The sequence below is a fragment of the Molothrus aeneus genome, chromosome 5 (genome assembly GCF_037042795.1).
Source record: "Molothrus aeneus isolate 106 chromosome 5, BPBGC_Maene_1.0, whole genome shotgun sequence".
In the NCBI taxonomy this organism is placed as follows: Eukaryota; Metazoa; Chordata; class Aves; order Passeriformes; family Icteridae; genus Molothrus; species Molothrus aeneus.
Genome location: NC_089650.1, coordinates 55,110,687 through 55,135,091, shown reverse-complemented (window position 1 = coordinate 55,135,091; position 24,405 = coordinate 55,110,687). Strand labels below are relative to the sequence as shown.

The window sequence follows — 24,405 nt, the reverse complement described above, 5'->3', positions numbered from 1 at the left end:
GCTAGAAGGGTAATTTGGTGATTTTAAGCTTAGCTGATCACTCAATCACACAGAACTGTGACAAAGGAAGTTGGATAGAAAACAGAATTACTACATGTAATCTCATTCTGAGTCTAAGGTTACAGCCTAGGAGTATTTTCAATTTTTATTTTTTTGCTGCTAATGGGCACAAAATTTTGTGATAGATTTCCACTCCCTTTTTATTCCTTGTATCTTTATTCATGGATTTGCTCTGAGCAGTTATTTAAGCAGTTTTCACTGCCTGCCTGCTGCACATATAATGAGAGAATTTGTGTAAATAAAATCAAAATTTTAATTCTTTGCTTCATAAATATTGTACAATATATGAAGATCTTGAATGCTGGATCTTTTCCACTTGAGCTTATACCTCTGTGACTCAATTGCTGAAAATGCCAATAACACTTTAGATTACTCTGTGTTTTGGATCTCTGTCAATTCTGAATGAAAAATCTGGGACTGCTGAAATGTCATACCATTGCATTTTTATATATATACAGATATATGTGTATACATATACATACATACATCTATGCATTTGTATACTACTTTTAATAAATTTATGTATTTCCTATATGTGTATACTTTACTAGATTTTTGCATTCTAGGCTTGCATCAATACTCAACACCACCTTTAATGTGAGATGAGTAATTACATAAATAATTGTAATTGAGTTCTTTAAACAGTGTTGAAGTGCTCATAGAAAAGATGCATTATTGTGTACCCAGTCATATTCAGATGTAGGTGTAGTACACAGAAATCAGAAAACCTGTATGTGGTAACCTGCTCTGGAATACAATATTCTGCCCCTTACCTTCTCCTTAAATAAAAAAAAAAGAAGGCAATTATAGACTTCTCAACCTGTCTCTTCCCTTTCAAGAGCTGCCTGCTGAAATTATTTAATATCTTTTTTAATCTTCTTTTTTCCCTTAATACTGTAGGAAATTACATCCTAAGGACAGAGCTCGAAAAACATTGTGCTTATGTCTCTACTTGTTCAGCTGGGAAACACACAATTCATGTCTGACTCTCTTTTATTTGCTTTCAGGTAACATTGCTTTCCTTCCTAATTGAAACAGAAGTTTCATTCCTTGACTATATTAAAGGCGGGTATGTGATTAGCAACAAACCTTTCTTGTTTTCACAATTTGTTTATGGCTCTCAGTAGCATCTGTAAGGAGCTGTATTATTTCCTCATTTTAGGGGCTGTACTTTCCTACATAAAGCATGCAGATAGTTACTAAGTTAAGTTATGGGACTTTGCTCATACTGTTGGAATTGGACTTGATACTAAAACACTGAGAAAGAGTAACTTCTGACCAGCCAGAGAAAATTTGATTAAACAAAAGGGAATTATCTATATATATAAAATTATTAAAATGCTGCCTATTTCTTCCAATTATACTGAGATTTGGTGTATTTAATATTGGCATTTATTTAGACCTTTTCCCCTTCAAAGGCATTTTTTTCAATAGTAATTAAAATTTTTAATGTGTTCGATTTCTCATTTATCATGATTTTTTCTAAAGAGAAGTAGAGACAGAAGTGTCAAATGTCTTACCCTAGAACGTGCCTGGAAATAGGACCAAATCTTGAAAAATTCCTGGCTCTTAACATACCTGCCAGATTATTCTCTAAAATAATGGAAATTTGTTACACATTCCTAGGCACTTATTTCTTATTTTTAGATTTTTGGGGCATATAGTCTGCATATACATTCCACATGTTTTTGACAGCATTGCTTACCTGTGAAGAAACAAGTTCCATTTTTTTGGGTTTTTTGAAGTCTTCAACCAGAGTTCAATGGAAATAAAAGTCTGTGCTGTGTTTTGACAGTACTGTATAGAGCTTTGCCTTTGGTCCCAGCAGTGGCAGTCCTACATTCCTGCTGGGGACTTGGACAGAAGCTGAAAATAGCCATCCATCCATGTTCACCAGAAATTTCTATTGATTGAAGTCTGAGTATGCACAAATGCATGAAGAAAGAGTCTTGCCTCTAGTGCAGCTGTTTCCTTTGAAGTGTGCTGTACAAATATGCCATGACCATCCTATTCCCCATTCATTCAAAATTCATCTCTACAGAAGGAGTAGGTATAAGGAACTGAGGAGTTGAGGTTTATGTCTAAATTTGAAAAGAAAATTTTATAGGGACTGCTTATGTAATCTTTCCAGGGTGGTCTGTCACATTCCTCACTGAGATGTTACAATACAAATATATCTCATTAACTGCAAGTTAGAGAAGGTTTGTGATATTAATAAATTCCACATAAACTTTTTTTCTGCTCTTTTGACAAAAGAATAATATCATTCAGTAGAATGCTCTATGTTTAAAAGCATGAGCAGTGATACTTATTTAATTATTTTATATAGATTTTTTTTAGTGATTCATACAATTATTTCTATATACATGCCAGTGAAAACTGTAGAAGTACTTGTGTAAAATCTTGCCTTTCTCTCTGCAACATTTGCAGTTACGTAAACCTGACATGAGGTTCATGTCAGGAGGCTCAGACTCAGTTATTTTCTGGGCTTCTCCCTTCCTTTGTTTGTCTCATTTAATATGACTACATATCAGTTCAAGTCCAGTTGAGAAATATTTGAAGGAAGGGAAAAGAGAAGGTTTTGTCATTAAATCAGTCTGTTTTCCCATCATGTCCTCCAAAACTGTTTTTTTTTAAGTTCCCTGTTTTTCTTCCATTTAGATAGGCAGGAGGTAGAAAGCACTGATTCTGCAATTGGCACAATTGCATATTTGCTCTTCCATAAATGGGTGCTAATGAAATACTTCATGTTCAAAACTTCCATTGTAATTCGAGGTGTTTAGAATTAATGGAGATGTCATGGAAATCTTGACATCTTTAACAAATTATAATTACAGTATTTATTTATGGGGGTTTTCCAATGTATTTATGTTTTGAGTCTTCATCTGTTTAATTGGGATATTCCATTGCCAGTATCACCTATATGACTGTTGTCTTCTTAAAGAACTTTGGAGAGCAAAACAGAGGTTTGTCCATAAACTCAGATTTTGTTTTACTCCATAAGACTTGATTTTATAGCAGTATGGCAGAAAAAAAGGAGGATGTCTCTTTTGCATCTGAATATTACATCAAATAACACCTCCTTAATAGCTGACTTTTCTTTACATCTTAATACTGAATCAAAATTTTGCCACACTGACCTACCCACATGTTGTGCTAAAAATAATGTATATTTCAAAATTACATTTCTCCTGCTGCTTAATACAGTCCCCAGTTAGTAATATATTCCTGTCAAAACCCCTCCAGATATATGAATAAGTTCAACAATGTAAGGGATACAGTCTTGGAAAGGAATGCAATTGAATTTACAGGAATGTCTGTCAAACCTAGTTTAGTGTCTACTCTTTTTTTGTGTGTGGGACAAAGACCAAAGCTCCAAGACTTAGTGGACAGAAAAGATATTTCTGGCAAATGTTTCTAGCTGGTTTGACTTATTGGAAATGGTAGAGAGCTAGTTATTTGTAAATCAGTAAAATTCTGGAACTGAATCCTTTTGCAACTGAAATATCTTGTCATCTCTTCTGTCCCAGATTAGTGGAAGATAAGAGGAAATGTTTTCCTTCATCATGTTAAAAGCCTTACCTTCATCCAGGTCTTTAGAAATGAACACCCATACATTTTTTGGATTCAAAAGGATTTGGTCACATATTTTTAACTGAACTGTATTGAATCATTGATGGTCAGAAGAGAAATTCAGATCTCCTTTCATGACAGCTGTTTTAATCCAGGCAGTACACTCTCCACTGTAATGGGAGGCATATTTGCTGTTCACAAGAGGCCTGGCATGAGAAAGTTACAAAGCAAGGGCTGCCATAGCTAAGTATTTTAGAAGCTTTGCCATGTGTTTCTTGTATCCTTGGAGACTATCAAAGAGTAATAAAACCATGTAAGAGGAAGATCTTGAAGAGACTTTATTGGAAAAATCTTCTGTATGTTGTTACAGCATTTGGCTCAACAAGCATCTGCAAAAGGGAAATTATAAGTGACACTGGGGGTTTAGATGCCATGGAGAGGATGCAGCCTCTTAGAATTAGTTACTCTGACAGCTCTGTTGTACAGTTCTGTGCAGTAAGTGGTCCTCAAACCTTCAACTGCTCCCCCCTGCTGACAGACCAGCTGGTTGTCATCCTGAAGCCACAGGGAATCCATGATTCCTTCCAATGTACTGCTTAAAAAACCGTAATCAAACCTAGTCAAAAACTACATTCAGGCTTAATTTGTTCCCTTATGTATGTCAATACTGATGGAACTCATATTAAAAGATGACAGGTTTCACTTTGCTCTCTCTGTGGCTGTGAGGTGAGGATTACTGTTCCTTTAAAGATACTTTCTTCATTTCTTGTTGTGTATGGGAAGATAGGGTAGAATCACCTGTCACTTTCAAGTAGATCATGTAATTCTATGCCAACTAAATTATAGCAAAGTAGTAGTGATCTATGCAGCACTGAATCCATAAGGCACATTGCTCTGGTTGGGTATTGCCCCTGAGCTGGGAGAGAACATCTTGCATGGCCAGGGTTAAAATGTGTCCAAGGAAAAATCAGTATTACTGTTAAAAGGAATTAATAATATTTATGGAAGTTAAGTTCTTACTAATTATTTATTCACGATTTTTAATAAACAATGAAAAAAAGAATGATGGAGTCAAGTAACTGTTTTCAGTGTGTTAATAAGTTAGTGTTGTGTAGCCCTTGGCTTGAACCTTATATAAGAGTATTTTCAGTGTTTATTTCCTCTATTAGAAAGTCAGTGTCCTACAGTTTGTCCACAAATGATGTTACCATCTCTTGTTTATTTGTCTCCATAGCAGTACTACTATTAATAAGATTTGTGTTTGCTTTTTCTGCAGAACCCAAATCAATTTCACAGTTGCTATTGATTTCACAGCCTCCAATGGTAAGAATAAAAGGAAACATCTTATTTGTGTGTGTTTGTGCTGAGTTCAGTTTTAAGTGCACATATGTGTGTGTTTGTAACAGTATTCAGCTGGCACCACCTGGACTCAGGATTCCATTTTGCCAAGCAACAGATGAGAGGCCAATTCCTGTCTAGAAAAGCAGGACAAACAGAACAGATAAAAATTGGAAAAGCTGCATATAAAATTTAATAACCAGAGGCCGTTTGCAAATATCTGTGTAGTTTTTGATTAGTATTATTGTTTGGTTTTTTGGAACTGCTGGGAGAAACCTTAGAAGAACCCACTGAAAAGGGCCAAATAGTTCCAGGGGGAGTAAGGCTGAAGTGGGGCTAAGCAGAGATAAGTTCTGATCCTCCTCCAAAGCTGCTTTCAGAATGTTGTAATACTTTTGTAAATTTCATCTTAAAAGTGTATAAATTGCACAAATCTACAAGTTTCTTGCTGCCTTTTCAATGCTGAAATACAGCTACTTCTGCTAAAATGTATTTAGAACTACCAAAAATATACTACTTTTAAAATTTATTTGGAACGCTGTATTTTTACCTGAAACAACTTCTTATTTTTAAGAGAGAAAATTTAAGTGATGAAGTGATTTAGTTTTAAAGTAAATCTGATCCTTGCTTCAACAGGTAACCCTTTACAGCCAACTTCACTGCACTACATGAATCCCTATCAGCTGAATGCCTATGGCATGGCACTGAGAGCTGTTGGTGAAATAATTCAGGACTATGATAGCGATAAAATGTTCCCAGCTCTAGGTTTTGGAGCTAGACTTCCTCCAGATGGAAGAGTATCACATGAATTTGCACTGGTAAGTAAATAAACATATACTGTTTTGGGAGTTAAGGTTGTAGTCTCAAGCAGTTACTGGACAAGTAAAGAACAGAGAATGTGCTAAGTCTTCTGTGCTCACTCTAGATAGTTGTTTCAAAACTTTTTATCATAGTGAAGTTACTTCACTTAAAGTTATGGACCGAAATTTGGAGTCAAGAAGTCCCTGTAGGCCAAAAATTGTAATAAAGAAAAGTAATAATCTTTAACCTCAGCTGTAGCTGCTTGAGAAACAGATGCTTTAAAGACTTCAGACTGAAGCTAATATCTCTAAAGAAGCAAACAAATCATGTTCCAAGATAAAATTTCATTTTTATTCTTACTATTCTGTCTGATTTTCTGGGATCTCTGTCTTTACAGGGTGCTAGTTCAGAGACATAGGGATATCTAAGTGGACTGAAAGATGAGTTGATAAGAACAAATCTGAGATATCTCCATGGGTCAGTTAAATTTCAAACCTAAAATCTACCAGGGTGATGCTTGTGATTGCAGTTGGTTTATCTACTTGCTTGTTTTGAGCTTTTTGTTCTTCTCAGGGTAGGATAAATGTGTCAGAATTATAGCAAATGTAGGTGTATCAGGGGAGTGCTAATCAGTTAGCATCAAAGACATGGCAGCAGATTGGTGACTCTGGATGTGTATTTCTTCTGTCAGCCTGTGCTAGAAAAGAGTGCAACATATCTTACCTCAGGGAAATGTTTTCCACATAGATGTAATTTAAAACAGGTGTAATTGCAAATACTCATTTAAATTGCAGACTTTGGACTTTGTATTCAAGTCCAAATATATTGATGCATCTTTCAGTTTTAAGGATATTTCTAAAATTAATTCAGTTTCTTTATGAGCCATTGTGATACTTTTACAGAAGAAAAAACACCACGTACATACATACACATACATATGTATATGTGTGTGTGTGTTTATTTCCTTCCTCCATATATAAACATAGATAAGTGTCTCCCATGTAATGCTTAGCAGTGTTTTCAGCTCTCTCTTTTAATGTTTTAGACAAATTCTGTCCAAAATCCTCTTTGGTTGTCTAGGTTCTCAGTCAAGTATACTTTACCTCAGAATGAGGTACTGGCACACTAAGCCAGTGAGGTGTTGGTGTATGAAGGAGAGTAGAATGATTTGAAAGATCATAGACCATTTGCCTGGCCTGACATGGGTCTGGAATTCTGCTTTTGTGTTTGTATTGCCATCTATTAATAGGTATCCTCATTAAAGAGTCATCATGGAGATAGGTAGTAAAATGCCTACCCTAAGAATTCACACTACCAGCCATTTTGTGGGCTCCCAAAGAGTAAATTCCTTTCTTCATTTGTTTATACCAGGTCAAAATAATTTTTTCAATGCAGAAATATTGGGCCAAAACAATGGAAAGTTTATTGTTTATCTTACACACTTCTAAGTGTATGAACTCAGGATCTGGCTACCATTTCTTTTTCTCACATTTTTAAAGGAATAAATCATTGAGCCTGAACTGTGCTCCTAAACATGCTTCCAGGTTTACATCTGACCTGTAATTCATACCTTAAATCCACACAGGGAAATGCCTGTTACTGTTGTATGTATGAAGGAGGGTTTAATTACACTAAAGGTGGTGTTTATGCCTAGGAGCCAGTCCTAGTGATTCAGACTGCTGGGGCTGGTGGGACCTCCTTACCTCAGCAGTTAACACTCACAAGCAGCTGTGGCACATACACTGGGCATTTGTGGTAAACTCTCTCTGAATAGATCCTAGAATGCTTAGGTCTTTGCCTTTTAAATATCTACACTGGGTAGTGTTCATTAACCTGTGTAGTTTTTACTTCATAATTACTTATACTGATTAATCATCTTTTGTTTTTGTTAGAATGGAAACCCTCAAAATCCATACTGCCATGGAATTGATGGTGTAATGGAGGCATACTACAGGAGTCTAAAATCTGTACAGCTTTATGGACCAACAAACTTTGCTCCTGTAATTAATCATGTAGCCAGGTAAGCATCACAACAGGTGCTGGGCAGAAACTTCTTTGTGTCAGAACAAGTGCTGCATACAAAAGGCTGACAGTTACAGAGAAAGGTATTTTTTGACAGTTGTTTTGTTTATTCAGTCCCATAATTAATTACCTTGTGACTTTGAGTAGGTTTGAAGACCATGTGTTGGTATTATGCAGAATTTAATTGCTGATTAAAAAGAAATACAGGTGATCCAGTTGACCAGCCTGAGTGAAAATCTTAGCAGAAATCATAAGGAAATAAAATTTTTGTCATGTCATGTTCCTTTTTTGTCCTTTCGAGCACAGAATTACTACTTCACAGAAAATATATGCATCTATCAAAAATTTTTATAAGCTCTGAGTTTTTTTAGGTATGTGTAGTTTCTCTCATCTCTGAATGTCCCAAATGTCAACAAAATCTTCCAGGTCTCTCTGTGCCAACAATTCCCAGCTGGTAGTGGTACTTTCAAGGCAGTGATACAGCTGTCACCATTGGGGAGCCATGGTGCTGTTATGCAACACCTCATCTAACTCCTCAAAGTAAAAACCTCCCTGTGTTTATAGAAAGTTTCTTAAGAAGGATAATGTTGCCTTATTTTGGCAGACAAGATCTTGACTTATAATCTTGAGCTCAAGACCTTGGCAGTATAATACCTCCATGAATTTATATAGGAAAGGGATATGGCTTAGGTGATTTGCTGAACAGATTTTATTTTATTTATAGACACAAAGAGCTACTGGTTACAAAATAAAGAAGTAGGGATGTGTAAATCATTGTACTGGTAATGTTTTATTTATGAGCTTGCAAAATAGCTAATTTTAATAGCAAGAGATATTTATGTGCTATCTGGTTTGCTGTTGTTAGTTCTGCAGACCAGCTGAAAATAGTTTGCAAATTCTGGGGTGCAAAGAACTTTCTGTGCCCCCTAGCCTGGCTAGATAGCTGATTTCAGCCATTTATCATTAGGGTTAGTTGTTTTGTTTTCAGATCACACCATTAAAATGATGTACATGCATTTTACATTGCTTGTCATCTGAGAGTATCTGTGTCCTTTAATCTTTCCTTTGACATGATCTCTTCAATAGCAGTTTTCCATATATGTGGCACTCAGTGTCTGCATTAGCCACATTATCTGGAAATCTAACCCAACAATTTTTCTGGCTCTTTCTTTTTCTTCAGAACTGGTCATAGCAGCTGAGATGCCTGACCCAGAACTTGGCAATTTATCTCAAGCCTGCTGTTCATTGCAAAAATTGAAATTTTGGGTCCAGTTTTATCAAAGTATTGGCATAAAATTAGTTCTTTTTTTCACCAGTTGTTTTTCAGGAATATTTGCCAACATTTGCAGAATAACAGATGACTGTCCACCAGTATTAGTAGTCCTTCCACTGAATTTGTGTCTAAATATCAAGTTGTTGCAGACTTTGGAAGCTCCTCCTAGTAGCAAATTAGACTGCATTAGACTGCATTACAGTGGGAAAGCTAAGTGTCTTCACAAGGATTTCTACTGCATGATCATCCCTAGAGCAATCTGTGTACTAGTCCAGTTCTCAGTAACACCATTTTCCTTCAAGGTTCAATTTCTTGATTATTCTGGTGACTCTCATTGACATGGTGTTGCCCTGCAGTTACTCTTTGAACCTACTTTCAGCCTCAAAGAAATTTCTTCTTTCCACATCCCTCCTACATAAAAGAGTGCCTCTGATGAAAGCTCTGTAACCAATGTCAGATATTACTATCCTGTTGTGATCTTGGTATTCTTTGGAAACTCTTTTGGCAGATAATGATTTTTTTATTCTTTCCCCAGTTAGAGAGTTATCTAAAGTACACCAGATTCAACTTAGTGTCATCTCCCATCTCCCTTCCTCATGTAAGATCTTTCTTGCAAAAGGCTTTGGAGCATTTTAATCTATGAAAAATTTGAAATAACCAAATTTCCGTTCCATTTCTTCAGTGTAAGTATGTAGACAGTGTCAAGTGCTCAGGGAGGATAATAATGTTTATTTTACTCTCTCATCATACCTTGTCAATGCAATCATAATTGAAAAGTTTATAAGCAATGTGGAAAAGTGAGATAAAAGAAGTCTCTGCTTGGCAGTAAAAACGTGTTTCATGGTAGGTCTTGCTAATCTCAATATTTAATTATCAGTCCTTACTTCCAGCATGCACATAGGTGATATCCAACAGGGTCACTGCTTGTATGGCTTCTTTACCCATCTGGATCCTGGGGAGAGGCTGGAAGATGCTGATGTTCTGTAAATCAGTTGTGGCTTTCTCCAAGCTCTTATAAATGTTGTGGCTGCAGAATTGTATTTATCAGAAGTAATTACTTGCCAATGCACTGTGTTATCATCAGGGAATTTTGTAAACATATGTAAGCATTGTGGCCATCATTGAACATGCTCTGTTCAGTGAGCATGTTCATATTCAGTGACCAATAAAATAGTGAGTTATTTCACAGTCTTATTAGGTATTTGGGCGTGTATTTAAAAGTATTCCTGAGGCAACTAATTTTTTTCTTTTACTGCTCTCCTACAACTCACTGCACAAGGTTCTACTTCTTGACTTCACAGCACCAAGAGCCTTCATAAAAGTAGGAACTGTAGTGGCTGTGAAGCAGGAAACAGCTTCCCACAAAAAAAAAGTTCTTCAGTTCAGGCCACAGAATTTAGTGAGGCTTTTTGGGCTCCCTCTCTTTCAGGACTTTGCAAACCTTCAAAAGCTGCTTGTTTTCAAAGAGTAGTTGCTTCTTGGGTCCTTTGACTGAGGTGGGAATGGCACTGGGTGTCACTGTGTGTATTTTCTCTTGCATTCCTGTACAGCACAAGGAGAAGCTTGAGTTTTGCAGGAAAGGACATTTGTGGGTGGTGCACAGAAATTAATATTGAGGCCAGGGTTGCAGGGTGTACATTCAGGTCTTTTACAAGACACGTGAACTATAAATCTGCAATTCACTTGTGAACTATAAATTCACATGTGAACTATAAATCTGCAATCATGGTCAACAGTAAGTAACCTGGATTTGTAAGGGAAAAAAAGAAGAGAAAAATATGCAATGTGTTGATTCCTGTTAAGTTTTATTTGTGCTATAAACCCAATGAATGAATACATTCAGTATTCATGTATACCCTTCATACAAAGCTCTGTACCCCATAGGTAATGCCTATTAAACAACTTAGGCTTTCTAACATCTCATCATTCTATAAAGCACATTCTGTCCCTGCTCCTTTTGGTAGTGGTGCAGTTCCCATTTTTCACTGATGCAACACATGCAGATTGTCAATCTTGTATTATGTTTTTTCAATGTTCTCATTTAAAAGTATAAAGTCTGGCTTAGTTATGAATGTCTTTACTTTTGAAATTCACTGTGTTTTTTAGTTCTTGGTAGTCAAATTTTACAAATCCAGCTTGTTTTCATATTAATTCCTTTTATAAGGGTTTTTTTTTTTACTATTATAATATTGGTTTTTCTTCCCTTAGATATGCTGCTTCAGTAAAAGATGGCTCCCAGTATTTTGTTCTTCTCATTATTACAGATGGAGTTATCTCTGATATGGCTCAGACAAAAGAATCCATAGTGAATGTAAGTTTTACTGAAAGTGTTGAAATAATGTTTGTAGGAATTCATATTTAGGCAATAAAGCAAGTGGATTAATAGTTGCACTAGATTTGTTCCATGAGTACCCATTTTTACTAAATAGGAGAAGTTTATTATGCATAAAGATGAAAAGAAAGCAGAAGTTGAACTTGACCTAATTAGATAGTGTTTTGTGGTGATACTCTTCTCTCTAGCACTGTATGTTTGTATGATTTTACTCATCTATTTCTTGCCTCCTCCTTCCTCATGCACATCCCACCATGCAGTTCTGCATAGTGAACTCTTTTCTTTCCCATAATTGCTGACAGTTTTGATCCCCACACTTTTTTGAAACTGCCCCCAACTTTCTGATCCTGAATGGCAAGCATACCAATTATCTGATTTCCCTCAAAACAGTCCCTAAAACTCTGTAAGTTCCTTATTTGTTAGTTTCTGCATTTTCTGTTTTAGTTTCTGCATTATTTTCAGTATTTTTCTCTTCAAAACTGCCATGGGTATAGGTAATATTCTGTATTATGAGCAGGTTCTATTGTGCTTTTGCCTGTGGGAAATTTCAGATAAAAGTACTCACAGAAACACTCCTAGACATGGCTGGAAAAGATCTCTACCAGTAGTTTTTAACATACCACAGTGGATCTAGTTAACAGCAGAGTGGTGAGTTGAAAAGCCTACATTAAAGTAATTTAGCATCATGTCCAAGTGAATAGTGCAGAATTAGTTGGCATAGTTTTGAAGACCCACTATAAGTACCTCCTGTAGAGATTTGATGCTGTTTCAGTTTGTGGGGTGCACATGAAAATTCTGCCCCAGTGTTCTGCCTCTCCCTGGGGACCAAGATGCCCTCAGTCCCAGCCTGCAGCACATACACAGAATCTGTGTAATAATAAGCTTGGGAATTCATTCTCCAGCCCAGACTAGAAGTTTGAAACATAATTTCTTTTAGATGAGCTGCTCTTAGGTGACAAAAAGACTCAGTGCAGAAAGAAAGAGCAGCTCTTGGTTCTGACTCACGCTTCCATTTGAAGTCTGTGCATAAGAGACCAGTGAGTACAGTTGGCTGATACCTTGTAAGATTAATTCCTTTGTCACCAAGACATACAGAAAACTCTTGTTTTCAGTAATAGTTCATTTCAACAAATAATGGCTCTTAGTCTACAACTGTCTGGAAACACAGCAGATGTGTTAGCTTGGAATAAGTAGAAGTTTGGTAATATTTGCTGTCTGGGTTTTTTATGAAGATGCCTTCATTTTCCTGCATATTTCTTGAAGTGTGAGCACAGTATACCATGCCAGAACTAATTAAATGCTATTCAGTAGCAGTTTTTTCAGTTTTAATAATATCCATAATACTAAAAAGGGCAATGATGTCCAATGCAACTTGATGTGTATAAAACTCAGAGTATATTTCAATTTTAACATTAATTGTGCTTTTAGGCATCTTTCTCATTACAGCATATATGTCAGACACATTCTGTTTTACTAAACTGTTTAAAGGTTATGCTGTCATTCAGGAAATGCCAACACTTAGGTTTATATGCAAAAGTTTAACTCTTTGTCTTTATGCTGTCCTTGCCACTTACTGTTTCATATTTCATTGTATCACATAATTCTGTGTCTGTGTGCGTAGGAATCTCTTTAAAGGATACTTTCTTACAATCAAAAATAACATTCTAGAAAACAGAAGGTTCTGTACTAAGAGATCAGAAGGTCTACATCTATGATTTTTTTTTTACAGGAGCAGTGTATGCTCCTGTTTAATGTTTAAAATGACTGTAGACATTTTACAGTTTATCACAATATCTCAATAAGCAACAGAGTTACCAGAATTATCTCAGTAAGTTGTCAACTCTGACATTTGCTGAATGTTCTTTGGTTTTAGTTGATACCTTCTTCATCAGAGGCAGATTCACATTATTTCTATAAACTGATGCTACTATCAGGACAGGAGAGTCTAATATTTAAGATAGTGTCTTCACAATTTTAAAGATTTTACAGAGTTTATTCAGAGAAGGCCAGATATCTTTGAATGAATAAGATAAAGTAAAATTAAAAATTTTACCACAGGCCAATTCTATATCTTGCTTGTCTGTGGCATGGATGATTGACTAGAGTAAAATTTCATTAATGGGATAAATGTAATACACATATTGCTCAAATAGATTATTTCTTTCCTTTTAAAAATTGGCATAAGATCAATGTAGAAATAGTGTCCCATAGTTGCAAGCAGCTGTGTAAGATCAGGAAACAGCAAAGCACATTTAAATAAATGTCTGATTGTTATTAAATACGTATTTGCAATTACTGTCAGTTTATAAAAGTTTCTAGGAGAAATTTGTCCTCTTAGTTGTTACATTAATATTAAATGCTAACATAGTTTGTTGTCTTTAATTAGCATTCTATATGATTCAAAGACTTGGTAATGGAAAAATAAAATAATCATGTGCCCTTCTATCTTCATCCAAGATGTTTTGTACCACTTAATTAGACAGTTTACACCACTCAGCTTTTTAGGGGGAAAAATTGTTCTTTAAAACATAATTTCTGTGTGGTTTTTGTTCACTTTGTTCTCAGATCTCCTATTACTGGCAGAGGTTATGTTATGCATTAAACCTCTTTTTCTTCTTCTTTTGAAGGCTTCAAAGCTTCCAATGTCCATAATTATAGTGGGGGTAGGACCAGCAGAGTTTGATGGTAAGTGTTCTAATGTTTTTTTCTAATATTTTAGATTTGCTTACAATTTAGTAATATGTAGCTTTCCAAACAAATATTGGTCCTTAAAAGAACATTATATGAAGTGAGGAGTGAGTGCTGCTGGCATTTCCAGCTGGATTGATTGATTGATAACTCGGTGTGATTACAAGCTACCATGTGGAGCTGTGTAGCCCCTCAGGCTCTCTGTTCAAGCCAGAGCCATATGGGGGCTCAGCATTTACAGTAAAGTAAGTATACTCAAGAAATGTTCCATTTCTTCAGCACAAATATTTAGATGCCTTGTGAAGTGTCAGTTGAGTGGAAATATTGATCTTACTGCGGTAATAAAATCTTGAGAAAAATAAATAAATTTGAGGCGATCTGGATTAAAGAGGATTTCACTTGGTGACAGGAGTGAGCCCTACTGTGCAGCAGCATTGACAGAATATTGCAGCAGGAGAGAAATTACCAGGTTATTTATATATTCTTTCTATGATATTCTGGAACACCATTCTCTGTTGTAATAACTAATCTGCTTCCATTATTTGTATTAATTTATTAAGTATGTATCACTGCCCTGTGAAGTGTAGACGTTGTGTGAGTCTGTTCCTCAAAGTCCTAAATAATTTCTTTTAATTCTAGTGCATCTGGTTAGACACTATGCCTTCTGTGGTACATAAAATGTACTTAGCACTACTACCACAGGTCTTTAGTGCTCACTAATGACTGTACGTGTTAATTTTTGTACAAATACTCTAAATGTAGGAAAAAAGAGGAAAAAACAAGGAAAAAATTATTTTATTTAAAATTTATTTTATTCCAAACATTATTCTTATGCTGCTGGGCAAGTGGTGTAGTAGTCATAATTTTAAGTATCTTATTCCATGAAAAAATTATCCAGGTGAACACTTGCACTTCAGATGATTGTATGCCACAATCAGTGAGAAAGGACAGTTTATATTCATAAATGCATATGATGGAAATTTGTAAACTTCATTTTTACTCCTGGGAATTCCAACATTCCAACAAGTTCTGTGTTACTTACCATTCTCTGACCCCTCCATTGCATTTTCCCTTTCTCCCTGTTTGTCTAGTCCTTGGATTTGCCCAGGCTCCCTTTCTCAGTCAGGACATGTTCTTGGGGTGTCCTCCCTCCCCCTTTCCTCAATTTGGGATTCTGTTTGTACTGCAGGATGCAGTTTCCATCTTTGGAGCCACAATCCCAGCATGTACTGCCCCAGTGAGATTCACCCTGAGCTGTGTGCCAAATCTGTGGTCCCTCAGTGCCCAAGAGGACAGAGGAATTATTTCCATTTACAGAAATTCCTTTTGGAAGAAACAACAGACTCCATGTCTGCTGTGCCTGCAGGGGGGTGATGTTCAGGGTGTCTGCACATTCGAGTGCCCCCGGAGCTTCAGTTCTGCCCTAGAGAGACCAAGCTGCTCCTCTTCAGATCTCCCTGTTCCCTGCATCTCCCAGCCCCTGGGGGATAGCAGAGGGTTCCTAAAACTTTGAAATTTGGGTAGATGACACATACATTTGGCAGAGCTTCACTTAAAGGATGTGAGGATGACTGTAACAGGTCACATCAGAAGCATTTCTGTCCAGTATTCTGTAGCTAACATTGCCATGGGTAGTTCCCTAGAGAATGTGAAGAACAGACTAAGCAAATGTGATATTTCCCTGAATATTGGTTTTAGGTTGGAGTTTCCTGGGCAGGATTTGCTTTATGTCTTTTTTTGAGATTTTTTAGGGAAACTCCTTCAAATACTTGTTCAGTGTCCTGGTTTGAACATGTGTACATTTTTGCAACAGCATCATCAGGCAACATGCTCTGCAGACCCACTGATTTGTTTCTTTAAACAAATATACTCTGTTCAGCTTGGCTCCTGATGGTGCCACTTATACTTTCTAGTTCTTGCTTCAGAAGAACTAGGTTTGAAGTGCTGGTTTTAAATTTGTAAACCAGTTTGTAAATCCCTGAGAAGCTGAGGTGCAGGGCTTTGGTTTTTATAGCACACACTGAAAGCAGGTTTGTAGAACTGCAGATCCAACATCTCAGCAATAACCTGAGATCCCAAATCCATCCATTTCAACACTGACAAGAGAGCAGGTACATCCTTCCACCTAGAATAGCTTCCAGGTATCTGGACAACAGAGCTTACCTGTATCCTGCTCAGAAGATACAAGAAGAATTGCCCAATAAATTTAATATTTTTTTAAGCACTCCTCATTCCTTAGCATCAGAGGATACTGCTGTTTCAGTGTGAATGTGAGTTATTACCTCTCTGTGCTGCTTCCTCTGATATCTTCTGTAACAATAGCTGCTGAAGATGAATTCTTCTCTACCCCTGAAAGTATATATATATATTGCCTTACAAAACCAGATATACTTGCTGTTTTGAGAGATGAAAGGATAAAAACTTTTTCATAGTCTGTTCTTTTCTGAAGGTGACAATAAAGATAAAAGTATGTATTGTTACCATGAAAAAGTGCAAAACAGCTACAAAACATGATGTATTTTCTGATGCAAATGATCTTAACAGTTACTGAAGGAAGAATTGTTGGTTTTTTATTGCTCAGAAGCGTAAGTTGTCTGAACTTTTTCTCAGTAAGATGATTTTATTGTGTACCTGAACTCATAGGGTTTTTTGTTTATTTTTTTAAGCCATGGAAGAACTGGATGGGGATGTAGTGAGGATTTCTTCAAGAGGAAGATTTGCAGAAAGAGACATTGTGCAGGTGGGAGAGAAAATATATTCTCATAGATAGATTTTACTGTTCCTCTTTGTTTTGAATTCTCATTTCTATCTATATTCCTACCTTTCATTTTACCTTAGCACTGACATACTTTATCTTGAGGTGTTTATAACAAGCTCAGAAAATCTCTGTGATAGCTCAAAGCCTTTTTATAACACACAAGAGTGGATCTGCATTTGTTAGGAAATGACCCCTAACTGGCAGGGCATTGTTATAAAGTCTTGGTGTTATGCAGCCATGGAGAAGAGTTAGCTACAGAAAATTTGGAGAAACATGATGTTTCTAGAAAAAAAAATGGGTTCTGGCTAAAAGTAAATCTTCTATGGAAGCCATATTTCCTGGTAGTGCCTGAATACATTCATAAAATAGAGTATTTAAGTTGGAAGGGACTTGCAACAGACATCTAGTGCAACTACCTGGCCATTTAAGTACAGGGCTGACTAAAAGTTAGAGCTTGTTAAAAAGGGCATTGTCCAAATGCCTCTTAAACACTGACAGATTCAAACCTCACCTTAGGACTGCCATTTCTTCTTCTTCCTTTATTCCTCCCATTTGTCAAACTTTGTGCTGTTCACTTATTTTTCCTCTTACTAATTTTCACTTATTTCTGTTGAAGACAGGTTGGATTTTTATATTGTTGTTTAATAGAATATATATAGGGGAAGAATAAGTGAGCCATATCAATAGCTCATATTGCATGATAGTTAAGGTCAGATAGCAGCTGATGAATTTTGGGATATGTTTATTTGTTTCCATTTATATCTGCAGGAACTGAAACTTCAAAATGTTTAATGTTACAAATACTGATACATGAATGTTTAAGGATTGATTTGATTGATAACTGCTGGTGGATGTAATATTTCAATCCAAGGAGGTGTTCAAAACATGTATTTGATACCTTATTTTATACTTTGGTTTTATTAGAATGCAGTAATAAGGAAAGCTCCATAAATATATGGAAATGAAAATGATCAGAACTCTTTTTTTCAGTCTTCTTCAGTCTTTTTGCATGCTACATTAAAATTCTCTCTATTTTTTTTTTCTAAAGGGGGATCAGAAATGAGCATAAGACAGAAATTAAATTATCATCATACTCTCTATGGATATACATTAAAGAGAGTCATGGATTCCTGAATTCTAATGGTTGAGAAAGACACTTTTTTCATTTTTGCAACATATAGAGATAACAGCTGATGACAAAGTGAGATACCAAAACTCTTAGAAGAGTAAAACATGCTGGCTTCTTTGGTCACTGTTGTCAGATAGTTTTGAAAGTAGGGATGATATAAGGCAGCTGAACAGGAAATAAGAAATAGTTTCTCATTTTGTCAAAGTCTTTGAAGTGTTCCTTGGTGTCCACATTGGGCTGCAGAGGGACTGTCTGTAATGTTTAGTTCTGTAAATGTCAGTGCTTTCAGCAGAGCAGTGTGTGGACCCCAACCTCCTATTTCTGCAAAGCCCTGTGTGCCATCTCAGCTTTTTTAAAGCTAATTCAGGTGTCTTCTGGCAAGCATTACATTTATGTTTAAATGCATTTAAATATAAGCAACATAATTTCTCTAATAATAGCAGCCCAAAAAGCTTTAAAGAGCACAAATGGATAGAGTTCTAACATATTATAAACAAGATTTGTGAAAATGCTTTGCTTTGAGATTACTAACCTGTGCTGAAAAAAAAAATGCAGTGAATACTCTTTTGTATTTCTTTGGAATTCATTGCATATCAGAATTGTAATAAAATGTTTATTTATTATTAATATATTTTAATCACAATGTTGCCCCATGCCATATTGAATTACTCAAAGACAGTATTATTTTGTGCACTTTTTCTGTCTAAATACTAACAAATATTGACTTTATAGACTAACTAAATAAATAAAAAGGGATTCTGTCAAACTGTCTAAATTTGGTTTGACCTTTATTTTGTATCTAGGAAGCTGAAACTGATTTGCCTTTATAAAACTAACTACTCAAATAAAAAGTGGGGATTTTTGTGTATTAGGTTAATTAAAATTAACTAGTGAAATTACCTATTAATTCTAACAGTATTGTGAAATATTTTGATTAAATTAGTACAGGAAAAGTTTGTCTGTTAACAGTGAGTCACTGTATGTGTTATATTTGCTACTGGCTGCAACTCATGTAGAGGCATGTTCTGCACTATCTCCTCCTCACTAGTATGTATACATGTTGTGGGACTGTACTACATGTGTAGCACTTCTTCCTCAGTTTTAATTTCTGCTCCTTTCCTATCCTTTTGCTGGTTAAGACATTTTAGGAGAATATTTACTTATAGTGATGCACCTGTTGTTTCTCCTGAGAATTTGGCACATCAGCCTTTTTAATTAAACTCTTAAATTACAGAAAAAGCACTTGGCATTCCATCAGTTTCCCTTTGGTTTCTCCTATGCCTTTCATTCTGTTCCTCTGCCATCTCCATGTTAGCTGTCCTTGTACATCTCTAGGTTTGCTTTCCTGTCCATAGTTCCTCCAGCTGCTCTGACATCTCTGCAGTGTGGGGAGAGGAGGAGAAGAGCTAAATCAGGCCATCTGTGTTGTATAATTGCATTTCAACAATTACACTGTTGAAATAGCCCCACTTTGCTACAGAACAGGGGTCTGTGATTTCATGTCTGCAGACTAATGGGTAAGGGGATCTCCTAGGATGGGATGCATGTTCTTTAACTCAGACTGCATGTACTTTTTACACAAGGAAAAAAAATCAAGAAGCCTGGATTGTTTCCTCTTGGTATGCCAGTGGCACAAGATTCTCATTAAGTATTACAAAATCCAAGCCAGGGCTGTGCAGGTAAATGGTTCAGGTGTTGAACATCTAGATATCACATAACAACTTATTTTTTCATCCAATAATTTTTGCTTAGCTTCTTTATGCTTTTGTTAATATCATATTAAAAGTGTTCAGGTGGTTCAGAGTTCTACTAGGTATAATGCAAAATGGTCAAAAATTTTAAAGTCATCCTTTCTGTTTTGTTCACTTCAGAGGTCAAAAAAATCTACTCCCCAAGTGCCAGAGTGGAGACAGTCTGGTGTGTGGCCCCAGGAGCAGGGAATGCAAGCTGAGAATGGCTTCTGAGACAGAATTACCTTCTTGCATGGAAAGGGTTGAGAGATAACCCAAATATATCAGGGAAGCACTTCATCAGCAACCTGAGCTAGCCGTGGCTCATGTGAAGGTGTTCACCCAAGGGGAAGTGTTACACTGTTTCTATTAGAAGGCAGATCTATAAAAATTGAGATACAATGTTTATTTAAAAAATATATAACATAAAATGCAACTTCTGTATGGGTACATTAAAGCTGTGTAAGGTAACATGTTCATGTACTCTAACCCCCTAGGCTGAGCTTTCTTCTTTCATGTTGTAAGATACATTCTGTGTCTGAGTGAACGTCTCTTTTGTTTTGTAGTTCGTGCCATTCCGAGATTACATTGACAGAAGTGGAAACCACGTGTTGAGCATGGCAAGACTTGCTAAAGATGTATTGGCTGAAATCCCAGAGCAGTTTCTGTCCTACATGAGAGTCAGAGGAATAAAGCCATCACCTGCACCACCCCCCTACACACCCCCAGTTCACGTGTTGCAGACTCAGATATGACTGCTCTGAAGTGGTTTAGCATTTATCACAAATCTCTGGATGCAGCAGTAGCTTCTGATAACTTTTTGGAGCTAGAAAACTTCTCTTCACATACCAAAATTCTCCTATTAGTTGCATAAGCAACTGGAAAGCTTTTAAATGCTAGGAGCAAAATGTTGACGTTCTGAGACTTTTTTTTTTAGTCCAAACACCCTACTTTTTTGATGTATTTATTGGAGGGGGGAAGCACAAGTCAGGTATTCAACTCAGAAGATTGGGTCCTCTCTGAATACTGTGTGTATATAAATGTATAGGAATGCTATTACTCTGTATCAATGTTTACATGTTACTATTTTTAAATTTCAGTACTTTTATAACTATTCTTAAGAATAAAAGTTTGGAATATTGACTCACATGTCTTCTAGCTTGCAATAGTTTGTCACAAGATAACAAGAGAAGCAATATCTCTTTGAATGTTTGTCCAGACAAATACAAATGAAAGCTAAGGACAAATATATCAATGTGTTTTAAAGTAACTGAAGTGCTTCAATCAGTTCTCAGTAATCCATTCATCTCATGTATTGAAAATTTCAACTCCTAAATGTGAATAACATAATGGCATATGACTTATAATTGGCTCCAGACTGAGGGGGAGGTATGTGTATTTTTTTCAGAGATTCTCCAATTTCTGAGTTTATCTAAGTTTACAGTTTTTTAAACTAACTACTGAAACAAATTAGAATAGTTACTTGCTGTAATTAATTAAAGAAAATTACCTCAATCCAGAACTATCAGCGTGTTATAGTTGACTCACTGAGCTCATTAAATCATATAATACATTCCTTAAAGCACTGGAAATTTTGCATCAGAAGTGTCTTTTGAAGTGATTACAGCGGATGTTTTATAATGGACCATTTTAAACTCCAAAAATTTTAAATCTTAACTTTTTTTTGTCTAGATTGCCCATTCAAAGGGATATTGGGCTTAATAATATTTGGGTTTAATATTGTCATTTAATCACATTTCCATTCAGGGTGCATGAATAATAAAGTTAATTAACTGGTTTTAAAATTGCACAACTATGTTGCTTTGTTCACAATTTTGTGTACGGAACTACCCAAAAAAATTTATTATATGCCTGTTGATATATAATTACAAAATGGTTTTGCATGTATATTTTGTACAAAATACACGGTTTTGTGAGTTTGTGTCAGATACATTTTATTTAGAACTAATGGCCTTAAATTTCACAGAACTCCTGAAATGATTGTGAATTGCCTTCAGATACTGTTTAAACTGAACATTTTTTTTTTGTGTCACAGTTGTAATTGTCTTGTATATGTAACTTTTTTCTTTGCATATAACCTGTTTACTAATTCTGTTTCTTACTACTGTATGTTGTAATGTACAGTATAAAACTAAGGTGCATTTTTTAAGCATGAGAAGTTTTTTGCCAGAAAACATACCTTCAATATTAATGGCATAACTATGTAAATGCAGAATCTTCCAGTTTTAAAGATATTTAACTTCCTTTAACTATTTCATGTGGGAAATTATGTTTTCCAAATAATTATTCTGTTAACAAAAACAAAAAAAAAATCTTTTTTTGGAAAAAAAAATCTTGTTTTATTTTTATTTTGAAACAGTTTTTACATAAATATGGACTTTAATTTTCTCACCAAAATATGTATTTCTTAGTGGATTGATGTTGCATGAGTGAAATTTGATACTTGGCAACTACAAATTTTGATGAAAGTGCATCATAAAGAGTAAGTTTAAATCTAATATATGGTGGTGGTGTTCTCCTTTCATCTTCTACATTTATTTTTTGCATGATCAGTGTTGGCACTTTTGAAAAAACTGAAGTTATGCTATGTTTTTCCTGTTTCATTTGATTAGGCAAATCTCTATGCTGATATTTGTGCTGGTTCCCAGTGGGCCATGTATTCAACATATCACTAGAAGGCCAGAACAAACTTACTCAGCTGAGAGTAGTTTATTAGCTCTCATTTAGCCAGTACCTTTATTAGTTTAATCTCAAAACTAATCTAGCAGTTCATTTAACAAGTGAAAGAACTTTTAAAGAAAGGTATTACTTCTTCAAAGCTATTTTCTCTATCCAGCCTAAGCACCAGTCTATTCTATTCCACACTGTTGGGGTTTTTTTCTTCTGTTTAGTATTGGGTTCTAAATATAACATATTTAATGGAAAGAAATAGTTGTGATAAGTGAACTGAGAACTCTAGTGGAAAATGGCTCTTTCCAGACCTGTGAGATTCTCTGTGCTTGACATCTTGAATCTGTAACGTGAGAATCATTACATAATCTCACATATTAACTCTCATTCCAGTTTTTTGGGAATGAGAGTTAAAGCTTGGAGCTTGAATTTCTCCAAAAAATCACCTACAGCCATTTTTACTCCTGGCTTTATTCTCAAGAGTAATGGAACACAAAATTCTTATTCCTTCCCAAGAAATGCTAGCTGCTATCAAAACTTACTAACTTGTCATGCCTGAAGAGTAGCAGAGGGCATTTATGTTTACAAAAAGTAAAAGGTGACACATTATGTGACAGGTGAGTTGTCCTGAGAGAAACTGTTGGCCTTGACAAAACCTCTCTTCCACTGGTATCCATCTTGGAATAGATATTTTCTTCATAATACATGCAGAAAATCTTCTGGCACAAATTTCCTTCAAATGAGGAAATTCACTCTTGAATTAGACTCCACTGGCTCATGGAGTCTAAGTCAAGAGCGACTCCTAGGTTGGATTCAGACTGGTGAGGAATTGATGCTAATCTGGAAGAAGAAACTGGTTTGCTCTTGGTTACAAAATAGAATTTTGTCATTTTAGGCAAAGATGGAAGGTTATAGTAGAATTTACATGGGCTTCAAATCCACTCAGTGGTCTGCAAAAAGAGTTTGTTGTGTAGTGCCCCAGGGAAGTGTCTCTAGGAGATGAAGAGGATTCAGGAGGGTGCTGTTCTCTAAGAAGTTGCATTTGGGAAAGCTGGAAATTCTCACCTAAGTAGGAGCAGATGAAATTCACTCCAGGATACTTAATAAAATGGTTGAAACAAACAGAATGATAAATTATTTATCATCTTTAAGAACTAATAAAAGGACACATAATGAGAAGTTACACCAGTGCAATGGGAAAGCTGGGAGCATAGTAAGAGGCCATTATAATTGTTCCAGAAGTTCTTTAAAAAGAAAAATCAACAAGAATAGGAAGAATATGTAGCTATGTATAAATGTAAAAGCAAGATCTGTGTAAAAAAGAACAGAAAAACTCAAAAAATTTTATGACTGTAAAAGCCTAAAGAAACCTCTGCTAGAAAGGGAAGTTAAATCAATTATTTAGCAAAAGGATGAACATTGAGTCCATTAGGGAAAACCTAAGTACTCGATGGGGTTTTTTCCTTCAAGCTTCACAGAAGAGGGATAATCATTGAATTAAATAGTCAATTAAAAATAAAGACATTCGGACTAAGGTTTACCTCTACCAATAAAAATTTGCTACTACTACATAGTTTTGGGACAATTTTCTTAAAAAGCAATATAATGAGCTTTAGGATAAAAAAGAGAAGCAGCTGCTCTAAGAAGACATTTTAAAAGCAAAGCAGGATACTGGCCTTGTTTGAAGTGTTGTGAAGTACTCTAAGGCTGGTTAGATTGTTCAGAGAAATGCTATCAGTCTTCCATCATCAAACTCAAGAAATAGAACAATTGCTGTTCCCTAGGGACTTTCTTGCTTTTGATATTACTTGGCCATTTCCATTGATGAAGCAATATATAATATTTTGTTATTAAATTATTGGATTATATCAACTGGAGATAATTTAATCACTTCCAAAAATTGAATTAAAACTTGAAATTATTTTTATGAATTAGAAAAATTGCCTAAAAGAGAGGAGCAAATTCAATCAGGACAAATAGGTAAGAGTACTGGAGTAACAAAAATCTACT

General features: G+C 35.6%; 1 protein-coding gene across 4 annotated transcripts in view; it reads left to right on the top strand.

The window, feature by feature from the left end:
* Window positions 1-22,223, top strand: part of CPNE8 (copine 8) — a 71,580-nt gene extending 49,357 nt beyond the window's left edge. The window contains exons 13-20 of one of the 4 annotated variants that reach the window (XM_066549797.1): window positions 1,068-1,129; window positions 4,910-4,956; window positions 5,608-5,789; window positions 7,665-7,792; window positions 11,276-11,378; window positions 14,027-14,084; window positions 16,754-16,827; window positions 20,271-22,223. In XM_066549797.1, the coding sequence (XP_066405894.1) occupies window positions 1,068-1,129; window positions 4,910-4,956; window positions 5,608-5,789; window positions 7,665-7,792; window positions 11,276-11,378; window positions 14,027-14,084; window positions 16,754-16,827; window positions 20,271-20,459 (843 nt within the window). In that variant the 3' untranslated portion in view covers window positions 20,460-22,223. Of the gene's footprint in view, window positions 1-960; window positions 1,130-4,909; window positions 4,957-5,607; window positions 5,790-7,664; window positions 7,793-11,275; window positions 11,379-14,026; window positions 14,085-16,753; window positions 16,828-20,270 lie in introns of those variants that run through there. The other 3 variants (XM_066549799.1, XR_010783686.1, XM_066549798.1) reach the window with 3 other exon arrangements.
* The last annotated feature ends 2,182 nt before the right edge of the window (window positions 22,224-24,405 follow it).